Below are 11,208 nucleotides of genomic sequence, written 5' to 3' on the forward strand. Positions count from 1 at the left end.
TGCAGAAAAAGTTACTGAATATGAGTGGGATCAAAGCGACGTACAAGTTCCACGGCGAAATAGTGCATTCGTTCGAGAGCTTTCCCAGCGCTGCTGAAGCCTCCAATGAGTATGCACAGCGTAGTGAAGACCAACGAAATCACTCGTTTTCGGGCATGATGGATGGAGGCAGGCCTATGCCTGAACTCAAGTCAACTGGCCCCTACGCTGCCCTTGTCACCGCCATTAAGGTGCGACTAGCAATATGTAAACTTATCGTTATCATAACTAATGTTACTGTAGCGAGCTAAGGAGGACAGTGAAGAACTTCTTAAAGACCGCGTTGAAGGACCTGCGCCAGTCAAATTCTGCAGTTGATCAAAGCAATACATAACAAGCACATTATCTTATATTATTTGCTGAGTACCTTGATTTATCGACTTAACTTCTAAGGTGCTTTGACAGGAACACCAGATTTTTAAGAACACAGATACAATGTCGACGAGTTGTTGTGTGCAATGTCAGCACTGGCGACCATGGAACTGCACAAATTGATCGCTTTTGAATCATTCCGAGATTCTGAGCCTTTACTGCTCAGAATCGCCAATTCCGTCATATAAGGGAAGTGGCATATGCTCAAGCTCACGATAGGTGCGATCGGCAGGTTTATGCCGCTTTTTGTATCGGCGCTTAACATGAGGTGCTGGAGCATGGAAAATCTTGTTAAGGCTCGGAACTTGATGTGCTACATGCGTACGAAGGTATCGGCTAGGATACTTAATTTGTAAACGCGTGCCACTTCGTTTACCCTCTCCAGTGACAGTTGCAGAACAAGATATTTCCGAAAGTTTTAATTGATGCTTTGGCTTCGTACACTCGGAACAAAACCACGGAATTCCATCGGGAGGAACCGTTGCAAGATTTGTACAGTTTAAATGAACGGCAGCAGGGCAGCCATCGCAACAGATCAATTCGCCTGTTAGACCGCAGCGAGAGCACGCATCTTCATTCAGGTCATTCTGTTAAGATGTAAGATTTGGTAAACCATCGTCCAATCCAGATAACTAAGCTGCGACATACCTGATCGGTGTTAACGAAGATCTGCTTGCCCTTCACGTTGTCGATCAGACGATGAATGCGATCTGCATCTATAGAAATGGAGGATGGAATGCGTTTGTTCCACTTTGAAGTGCCTTTAGCAAAAGCATAGAGTTCATTCATGCCGCGCGCTCGTGCTTCGGAGAGTCCTAATCTCTTATGAACGATTTTCATCGTTGCCCGCCTGGATTCGGTGCCCGTCTGAATGGAAAAGCTATGCTTTGTAGGCGAAACACCCATATATTTGTGGAAGTTCCGTATAGGCAAATCACCCTCTATTGTAACATCTTTGTTCAAGTGTGACGTCCAATCGAAGACTCCTCCACAGATAAAACTATGTATAGTTTTCATCTTAGATAAATGCTCTCCCGCTAAAACTCGCTCATACCAATTGCGTTTGCGTAACTTTTTATCACGAAGGATGCTCGGGGTTGCATGTGGTGGTGAAAGTGACACATCCTCTTCGGTTGTTGTGGAACATACTGATGCAGGACTTGTTGATGGCGCACTGCAATGCAAGTTACCGCTGTTATCATTTTCTTCATTTTTTTTCCCATCACCATCACAACGCGTACGATGACAGAGAAACAAGCGACGATGGCTGAACCCAAAGTAGTCATACCAACTATCGACCATTTGAGAGCTCTTGAGCAGTGCCAAGGACGATAAATGAACGGAACGCTTAAGCTCAGGTGGCTCCTCATTTACTGGCACCTGCTTTTTTGTCTTCGCAGCTCCTGCGATACGACCATGAATTAAAGACATTTTAGGCCGCTTGAGTCCAATTTTTCCAGTGCATGCTGTGGATCCACATTTGCAGTCGGCCGCTTCGCCAAAATGCGAAAAGTTATAGTTGATGGTGATTTCCTCGTTGGGGGCAATGTTGCGGCGCGCAAAAATTCCGATGCGCTGGATTCCATCTACATTCCTATCGCGACATATAATTATCGTTAATGTCTTTGGCATGTAGAGTATGTAGCACGTACCATTTTTGCGTGACGCTGTTAGGATCGCAGCCATGATTGATAAAGCGCGCTTCATTACTGCGGTATTTAGCGTCGATGACTGTGTTTTTTTCTAACTCCATCATGTAAAAATTGACCTAGACATAGTCAATGAAGGGTTTACTGAAGAGCAAATAAACGACCCTATAAAAGAAAACTCACCTCGCCGTTGTTTTTGTACTCAAGCATCCTCCGCTCGCACTCTTTATGATCTATGACTTCACCAACGTATTCAATGATAAATTCGCCTGCAAAAATATGCTCATTTGCGATGAGGCCAAATCCAGGGCCAGGTATATACTCGACTCGTATGGACTTAACTTCTCGCCTTTTAATAGCACGGTTGCTGCACAAGCTTGGGTCGGATGCTGAGCACGTTTCATCCGAGCAACTTATAAACAGCATGCGATTGTAGCAGCCTTCTCCACAATACATTATGCGATCCACTTCATGATGCTCTTTTGAATCAACGTGCTTTCTTTTAGTCGCCAGCTCCTTTTGAGCCTTGACACTGGCCATCATAGTAGTTCGTTTGGTCGTAGACTTGTGGGTTTCTTCACAGCATGTACACTTGTGCACGGGAAAATCAGCAATGGGAATTTTGGTGGAAACGTAGACACAGCGTGTTATCTTGCCGAACGGTGGCGGCCGTCGCACCCACTGACGTTCTTCGAGACTTTTGATCTCCAGCTCTTTGAATGGCAATTGGAACTCTACGACACATTTGTTTCGTTGAGATTTAAATTCCTCGCTGCATTTATAAACAGGTGATAATGGCATAAAATGGTGTGCATCGTCCTCCAGAAGCTGCAAGAAGCTTGCGGTTTCCGGGTGCAAGAGTACATGCGATTCTGCTTCATTTTCAGGTTTGTGGCTTAAGACAGTGACTGATTTTTTTGCTTTTGGCAATCGGTGAGGACGAGCTGTCTTCTTTAAATTGCTCTTGAAGCCAGCGGTCTCGAGTTTGCGCTTTCTGGCTGGGTATCGTCGCCCGTCCTCCTTTGTAGGCATATTTCGCTCAGTTTGATTGACTGGCGAGCGCCAAAATCGCCCGCGCAATTCCCTGACTAGAAGTTTGTAAGCATGGTGTTGATTTGAAAAAGTAATCGGTATGAATCGGTATATACCGATATCTCAAAAAGCATATCGGTGGATTAATTACTCTAGAATTTGTGCTTCTCGTGCATAAACCTCTTCCAGCGCATCTGCAAGAGTCTTCACGGCCTCAAGGTCAGCAAAATCCATTTGCGCCTTTTTAAGTATGCCACGAATGTAAAGGCGACATGAATACAGAGCTTTCTTTGTGCCTTCTGCTAAGTAATCCTCGGCCAGTCGAGTAGCAGCTCCACAGAGATTCTCAACTTTATGCCGCTCACGCTCCCATCCTGCGACTTGCAGCGCGCGGCACTGCTTTAAACGGCATTCACGAGCCTTATCGGCACGACCTTCAATACCGCTGTTGAAGTGAGCATACAGTTGCCATACCTTGGGGTCATTTGTAACAATAGACGTCACACGACCGAAAAGCGTTGCCAATTGCTGTTTATAGTGCGAGTCGGACCGTGGGGGTGTCGTGTCGGTGACTGCTTCTACTTCGTTGAGCTCTGACAAGTCTTCATCCGCCACTATGAAGTCAACTTTATCGTCAGAAACAGCATTTTGGATGACATTAGCTTTATCAACATCAGTCTCTTGCTGCATCTGCTTTAATGACTTCGGATACACGATTGCCTCCACAAGCCACGCTAACAATTCGCTATCGACAGGACGTTTGTGCTTAGCACGCAGATCCAGCAGCTGATGCATGGCATACATAGCCTCACCGTAGCGCGTGGTCTCCATTGCACACAGTGCATAGTTTTCCCACATTTGCCACATATGACGCTTTTGTTTTAAACCTTCTTCCAAGACTGCAAAGGCCTCAGCATACCTTTGATTATGCATGTGTATGGAGCCTAAATTGCCCCAGGCCTCACCATTGTCTGGCTCAAGCTGCACAACGCGGGTGAATGCCCGCATCGCAAGTGCCCAACGGTGAATGCGCATCGCAATCGCGCCTAAAGTAAACCAGGCGCCTGTGTGCATAGGACCTACACGCACAGCATCCAGGTAATGGAGAATTGCCGTCTCATTATCCCTTCTCTCAAAAAAGTAGCGTCCAAGTGATCGCTTAGCGCGAGCAAACCGCTTTTTTGATAGTTCCCAGGACGTCTCATAGTGTGCCGGTTCCTGAGTAAGGTCGCCAAGTGTGACCCACATAAATGGTGAAGGGGCAATCGCTAAGCGCTCGCGTACCAATTTTTCAGCGTGCATGGGTTTGTCCAGAAGTTGATAACACTTGATAACGTCATCCCACATCTCCAATTCTTCGCAGATTTCAACAGCACTACCGAGAACACCAAGCTTAAAGTAGCGCTCAGCCAAGTCGCGCTTGAGTGCATATCGCGGAGGAAAGACCAGTGAATACACAAATTGCATGCGCTCCCGAGCTGGCGCTGAGTCAGCGATCGACTGGAGAGTATTCTGCGTAATGGTGAGACGTGTGGTGTGCTGATCGACTAAGGCCTGCATCTGCAAGACAGCACGCTCACGGCGCTTGGAGCTTTCACATTCAAGCCACGCCCGTTCCAATAGTGCCGTAGAGTAGACCATCCAATTATTGGGGTTTTCAAGCACGCGCATGACATAGGGCATCATTTCCTCACGAGTAAGACCATCGTTCGCATTGCTATTCTTGACGTCTAGACACATCCCCAGTAGCACAATTTGGTCTACAATTTGTAAATTGCCCTGTTGCGTGAGCTTTCGATCCTCATAAGCGATTGTTTCCAAAAGATAGTTATCTTGATCCACTTGGTCCAACTTTACGTTTCGATAAGAAGCCTCACCCTCGTCAACAAGTCTTTGTATGTGCTCATGTTCAGGTGTTAGGCTATCTGCAGGCAGGGCAGCGGAAGAAACTGCATCGATTCTATCTCCATCTTCTGTCGTTACCTGTTTACCACCAAAGTCCGCATGTATCGACTCGGCCACAGCTGTGGCGTAGATGGAACCGTCTCCATCTTCATTCGCAGGCTCTTTTTTCGACGCTGCAAGCAGCATCAATTGAGCCACACTTTTCTGTTGAAACTTGGTGCGCCTACCCATCGAACCGCTTAGCTCCACTCTCACACCGGCAATCTCTTTCGCGCGAGCAAATGTCGACTTGCCATGCTTGTTTTTGTCAAAATAGTGTTGAGTAAGACCCCATTCCACGTATGCTCGAGCGAGCAAGTAGTTAGTCCCTTTTTCAAAAGCAAAAATTTCATGCGTCTTGAGAGTTTGAATGTATCCACGGCGAGCTTCAAACCATAAAGTATTTGATGGCTGCTTGGTTAGCAACAGCCGTTCGTGTGCCACAGACGCACGCGCGTTCCACCACGCGGCTGTCTTAATACCTTGCAGCATGTCGCCAAGCGCGAGAATGGCGGCCCCACCAGTCATAAGGCGTTTAGCTGGTCCTTCAACAACGTCGTCAGAAACCTCATTGTCGTTCTGGCCACTTACGACTTCGCTAGCTGCTACAGACCAGTCGTTGTACGCATAGTTGCCTATAAAATTTAGTAGGCAACGAGCAGCTAACAAAAATTGCGGGTAATCGCAGATGGAAAATGGACACTCGCCATCAACCTGTAGCGCCACAAGAGTATCGATATGCGATTTTTTATCGGCGCTTTTGGTCGAGTTAGTAACTAAGCGTGAGGTCAGATCGAGCACGTCACACAGCTTTTCCTCCTCAAATGCCGGTCCTGTATAGTTTGCCTGTACATACATATTAAGAAATGCAATGCCAGCAAATAAGATTTTGTAGGTAGTCACGAGGCGGCTTATGACACTATTGCAATGATTAAGCAAGTAATTTTGCAAAGCCGACGCGATGCTACCACAAATATGAGTTTCCTCAGCGTCAGATTCCTCCTCCTCATGGCGTAATTGAAGTACGGTGTGCAAAAGAATTTGAGTCTGTGGAAGGCGAATTACATCTCCATATTTTCCCTCTGAGATGAGTTGCGCCATTTCCAACACTGTAAAGACTTCGTCGTCTGCCTTGAGAGTCTGCTGCTCTTCAACTACCCTCTCAGTATCACTTTCCAAGACCGCGTGCTCAATTTTAAGTAATTGCATCTGTAGCAGTTCCAGCGCAAAATTTTCATTGCTCCTTATGTTGGACGTGTCTACGCCATTATTCTCTAGCATCAAGTCTCCGCGTCCACCAGCTAAGGCTCGATGAGCTGTTTTTAGAATTGTTATGTAAAAATCCAATTTTTTGGATAATATTCTTGGTACATTTTCTCCTTAAAGAAGTATGTCAGACACGGAGCAGGATGAGCTGACGGCCATGACGCCTGCTCAGAGAAAATTGTTCGATATACGCATGAAGATGAATGCTGGGCGGAAGGCAAACAAAAAGGTGCTGTAAATATGCGGAAAGTTGTGCTTTTAAAGATGTAACGCGCGGCTGTTGTACTGATTGTGCAGGAGGTGGTAGCAGAGCACGACCGCATTCAGAATATCAAGAAGGATAAAAAGGAGAATCAATACAGAAAGAGAGAGGTTTGTGATGGTGCTGCAGCACAACTAGCTACGGGCTACTTATGAGTACTTTTCAATCTTTCGTGGGCTTTCTGTTGTAGGAAAGAAAGATGGAATTTGCAAGTGATAAAGCTCACCTTAACGAAACAGGTACGTATAATTCGGGCCCGGAGTGTGTCTTGGCGCATTAACATTGACTTGCTGTCTGATCTGTTGAACCTATCAGCTGAGGCTGCCGCTATGAAGACTAAAATTACAAGCAAAAAAGAGAAGCGAAAAGCCGCGTTTGGGTGGGATGTATTCAACGAAGATTCGTTGTATAAGGGCTACAAAAAGCGACTTGTGAACTTGCCAACAGCAGAAGAGCATTTATCGGCAACGAATGCCACAGCTGGAATCACACTTTGTGACGAAGTGGCCTACGGCAAGGATGACAAAGTTGAGGAGGTTTGCAGAGAGTTAATTGTGCTGTTGGTGTGAGTATGTCGCTGTTAGTGATGGATTTTGATAAATATGCAGGCAAACGTGGAGCGCATGGCCCAGGAGTTGGAACATCGCGTGCATGCCCGCAAGAAATTTAGTCGACGGCGCCAGCATTACGAGGGTGAGGACGTTGATTATATCAATGGCCAGAATCGCGTATTTAACCGAAAAGCGTCCCAGGCATTCGACAAGTATACGGTAGAAATTCGACAGAATCTCGAGCGAGGCACCGCTTTGTAGTTAAAAAAAGTTTTTGCTTACACATAAGTATTAAATACTGTTCGTAAATGGACGTGGTCCAGATTGCTGGGCCACTTGGCTATTCGGCCAATCATCATCTTCAGTTTGACTTGAAAACGTATTATCTGTTTGCGCTTTTGGGCCTCTAAAAATAATTTCGGGCCACTTGGCGTAGCAGTACCATTCAAAATTTTACTGCGTTCTACGTAAGCATTAACCATGGCCACTCAGAGTATTCCCGTCGCTGGCTCAGCCCCTACTGAAGGCACTTTTCTCGTAAAAGCTGGTTTGGCCAAGATGTTGAAAGGTGGAGTAATTATGGATGTGACGAACGTCGAGCAAGCGCGCATTGCTGAAGAAGCAGGTGCAGTGGCTGTGATGGCCCTTGAACGCATCCCTGCTGACATTCGTGTGGACGGCGGCGTCGCGCGTATGAGCGACCCGCAGATGATTGAGGCTATCAAAAAAGCTGTAACTATTCCTGTAATGGCCAAGGTTCGTATTGGCCATTTTGTGGAAGCTCAAATTCTTGAGGTCACCGAAATTGATTACATCGATGAGAGCGAGGTGTTGACAATGGCTGATGAAGAGAATCATATCAACAAGCATAAGTTCAAGGTTCCATTTGTATGCGGATGCCGTAATCTAGGCGAGGCTCTACGTCGTGTTGCCGAAGGTGCTGCAATGTTGCGCACAAAGGGCGAGGCTGGAACTGGCAACGTTGTGGAAGCCGTCCGCCATGCTCGCTCGGTACATCGCGAGATTCGCCGCCTTCGCTCTCTCGACGAAGATGAACTGTTTGTAGCTGCAAAGGAGATGCAGGCTCCGTTTGAGCTGGTAAAGCAGGTTGCCGCAACAGGAAAGTTACCTGTCGTAAATTTTGCCGCCGGTGGTGTCGCCACCCCTGCTGACGCTGCTCTCATGATGCAGCTTGGAATGGACGGTGTGTTTGTCGGATCAGGCATTTTTAAAAGCGGCGATCCAGCTAAGCGCGCTCGTGCTATGGTACAGGCCGTGACTCACTTTAATGACCCTAAAATTCTTAAGGAGATTTCAACAGACTTGGGTGAGGCAATGGTCGGTGTTCAAGACTTAAAAGCTGCGGCTGTCAACTTTCGAGACCGTGAAGGTGGACTTCGCGGTGCGTGGTGATTGTGTGATGGGCTTGCATTGTTTATATATGTGGTTATTACGATAAAGAGCATATAACTCAATTTTCAATAGAATTATTTCTTATGATATGGAAGTTTGACCTCTGCTTTTAACGTAAAAGCAAAATTTCTCGACGAGACAATGTTGTGTTACTCACGATACGTTCATAGCCACCTATTGTGCAGGCTCATTTTGCTCTTGGTGGACCTTCATTTACTCTTTCTACTTGCTGCTAAATAACACAAGCGGCAAGCATGTCGGATCCTGGTTACTTGGCGAGAAATACCAGTTAAATGTTGAGTCGGCACATCCGTTTTGTCGCGGATCTCTTCTTAATACAGAAGTCATAGCAGCAGCACGCAAGTTTCAGAAAAACATTTTTCAATTATTAATGAGGGACCATGGCCGGACAAGACGAGAACTACGGCATAAAAATAGTAAGAATTGATTAGCAACTTGTCAAAAATGTTGCCACGATTGCAGACGCTTATCAGAGCAGGCATGAGTTAAGTTTCACCAACAATAGCCACACCTGATACGGATGCAGCGCCTACATATTGCAGATCACAATGAGGTGCACGATTGCAAAAGGTGACACTGCAACAACTGCTCCGTGACTGTAAAGGCAGATTTAAGGCGGTGGAAGCTTAAGCATCCTGTATGTCTACTTTGATAATTAATTTGCAGCAACAGAGCTTTTATATCTGGCATATAAAGATGCAGGCAGCAGTACTAACTTGGTGGGAGTTAAGACCAGAGCGGGGCTCGCGCATACGAAATCGTTTCACGCTGCGCCAAGAAACGAAGTTTGCTGTAATTTCCATAGACAGCAAAGGTATGATAGTGCATGTCCATGAAATGCATGTAGGAGGTGTCTTACTGATTAGAGATAAAAGAGATGTCATGCAGGGTGAAATTTCCGCAAAATCAAAGCAAGCACAAGTGCCTTTCATGATATATCCTGTTTTCAATCTATTGCGGCTTAAATATCATCTATGTCTTGTCATATAGCTTTTTACCTGCAAATGTCCGCATGAAACGAGTCACCGGCATCATTTACGGTTGTTTTAATGGCTTGATACGTCATAATGACACCTCCGATGAGGACGGCCGTTGCTATGCACAATACAATGATAGACTGGCGACCTGTGCGCCGTACGAAGCTCAGAATCACTATTTGAGACAAAGAAGTCACCACAAAGGCCACTGCGCAAAGAAGCAATGCCCAGTCCCATGCAATCATGTTAAACACAGCAAATTTTGAAGTAGCAGAAGCTGATGAATATAGAATCATCAATGCCGTCGTAGAGGAAGCAACTTCCGGCACGATGCCCAGCTCAATCATGATAGGACCTGTGATGATACCTCCGCCAACGCCAAACATACCAGCAACAATACCAGCGACTATACATCCTAATGGAAAAAACAGCACCATTTTCTTCGTCCATTGGATGTCACCGTTGACATACGGGTAATTTAATGCTTTCTTGCGAAGGTAACTCTGATGCAGGTAGTGCATAGTAAAGACGACGAACACAGCGATCCACGGAATTTGAATCAGCAAAATTACCCAATAAACAACACTTCCGCAGGTAACGGATGTATTTCCGATACTAAGAGCAACAATGCCAAGGTAGCATACCATGATGGTAACGTGTGGCCCCCAGGCAAAACGTCGTTCGCTGTGCATGATCTGAGCTAGTGTACAATCTGAGCCTGCTTCCTCAATTGTATCAAGTTTTAAAGGGGTCGTGTCGCCGCCATTTAATGATATGCTCATTCGTTTGTCGTCCGCGTAGTATTTCTGTGGTGTACTGACCAAAGTGTAGTTGTCAGGACTGACTAAAGGATTTGTTGGCTCCTCATTTATGGCAGCGTCACTCTCTTTTTTCTTGGCAATTTCCTTCTTGTGCAAAGTAATCCCCTTCTTCATCGTGCGCGAACCGCCGGCCAAGAGCACTACAACGAAAAGCAGTGACAGCACATAACTCGGAATCAGCTTATTGATCAAAGCGCCCAGAATCGTGCCACCGATCACGGCAGGAATCATTCCTAAGGACAATTCTGGGTCAATTAATTGTCTATCAACATTTGGGTGGCGCTTGCGCATATTAAACCATGCGTTTGCCACTGCCCCACCAAGAATGGCCACGTTAGAAATAGGTGTTGCGCGTTTAATATCAAATCCCATAATAAGCACCATTGCGGGAACCATGATAACGCCACCACCAACGCCACCAGCGGACGAGACAGCCAGCCCGATTATCATGAAAACGATTGCTAGTACGTCGTAGGTGTCCATTTCGGATAGACTTGGCACACCATCGTCATCGTAATCGTCGATTTTGCTGACTGTGGCTGAAAGAACCACTGAGTGGAGACATATGAGCACAAGGAGATAGAGTGTCGTGCAGTGGATGCACATGTGAACTTTTGAAACGACCATCACGGTGCGATTTACGAACTGTATAGGCGGTTCTATATAATATTGGGTTTATTGCAAAAGGTGATACAAATAAAAAATAGATGTGATACAATTGTGTTTGAAACACCATTGTTATGAGAAATACGAAGAAGGTCAACCAACAGCTTTCAGGCACATGCAGCAAAAAATGGAGTGGATCCATAATTCACAAGCAGATTACCACATCATGTAGCTACCCATACCACAACCTCGCAA

At 46.0% G+C, this 11,208-nt stretch overlaps 6 protein-coding genes across 6 annotated transcripts; 3 read left to right on the plus strand and 3 right to left on the minus strand.

Moving 5' to 3' along the window:
- Positions 1-20: 20 nt before the first annotated feature.
- On the plus strand, positions 21-357 carry PHALS_13889 (uncharacterized protein; the record flags this gene model as incomplete). The annotated part of the gene is made up of 2 exons (XM_024727691.1): positions 21-230; positions 283-357. 2 exons carry the CDS (start codon positions 21-23, stop codon positions 355-357), a joined length of 285 nt encoding a protein of 94 aa, XP_024571502.1.
- Positions 358-566: 209 nt separating this feature from the next.
- Positions 567-3,092, minus strand: PHALS_13890 (histone-lysine n; the record flags this gene model as incomplete). The annotated part of the gene is made up of 4 exons (XM_024727803.1): positions 567-998; positions 1,060-2,005; positions 2,064-2,179; positions 2,244-3,092. The coding sequence occupies 4 exons, from the start codon at positions 3,090-3,092 to the stop codon at positions 567-569; spliced, it is 2,343 nt and encodes a 780-aa protein (XP_024571503.1).
- A 147-nt stretch (positions 3,093-3,239) lies between these two features.
- On the minus strand, positions 3,240-6,317 carry PHALS_13891 (Uncharacterized conserved protein, contains TPR repeats; the record flags this gene model as incomplete). The annotated part of the gene is made up of 1 exon (XM_024727914.1): positions 3,240-6,317. The coding sequence occupies one exon, from the start codon at positions 6,315-6,317 to the stop codon at positions 3,240-3,242; it is 3,078 nt and encodes a 1,025-aa protein (XP_024571504.1).
- Positions 6,318-6,426: 109 nt separating this feature from the next.
- PHALS_13892 (Cyclin D-interacting protein GCIP) lies at positions 6,427-7,423 on the plus strand (the record flags this gene model as incomplete). Its single annotated transcript, XM_024728025.1, has 6 exons — positions 6,427-6,531; positions 6,600-6,674; positions 6,755-6,803; positions 6,880-7,100; positions 7,173-7,257; positions 7,317-7,423. The coding sequence occupies 6 exons, from the start codon at positions 6,427-6,429 to the stop codon at positions 7,421-7,423; spliced, it is 642 nt and encodes a 213-aa protein (XP_024571505.1).
- A 172-nt stretch (positions 7,424-7,595) lies between these two features.
- Positions 7,596-9,483, plus strand: PHALS_13893 (pyridoxal biosynthesis lyase pdxs; the record flags this gene model as incomplete). Its single annotated transcript, XM_024728136.1, has 4 exons — positions 7,596-8,517; positions 9,158-9,186; positions 9,246-9,363; positions 9,425-9,483. The coding sequence occupies 4 exons, from the start codon at positions 7,596-7,598 to the stop codon at positions 9,481-9,483; spliced, it is 1,128 nt and encodes a 375-aa protein (XP_024571506.1).
- Positions 9,484-9,543: 60 nt separating this feature from the next.
- Positions 9,544-10,974, minus strand: PHALS_13894 (the record flags this gene model as incomplete). The annotated part of the gene is made up of 1 exon (XM_024728247.1): positions 9,544-10,974. The coding sequence occupies one exon, from the start codon at positions 10,972-10,974 to the stop codon at positions 9,544-9,546; it is 1,431 nt and encodes a 476-aa protein (XP_024571507.1).
- Positions 10,975-11,208: the final 234 nt, after the last annotated feature.

The sequence above is a fragment of the Plasmopara halstedii genome, assembly GCF_900000015.1.
Source record: "Plasmopara halstedii genome assembly, contig: Scaffold_7, whole genome shotgun sequence".
Taxonomy (NCBI): Eukaryota; Oomycota; class Peronosporomycetes; order Peronosporales; family Peronosporaceae; genus Plasmopara; species Plasmopara halstedii.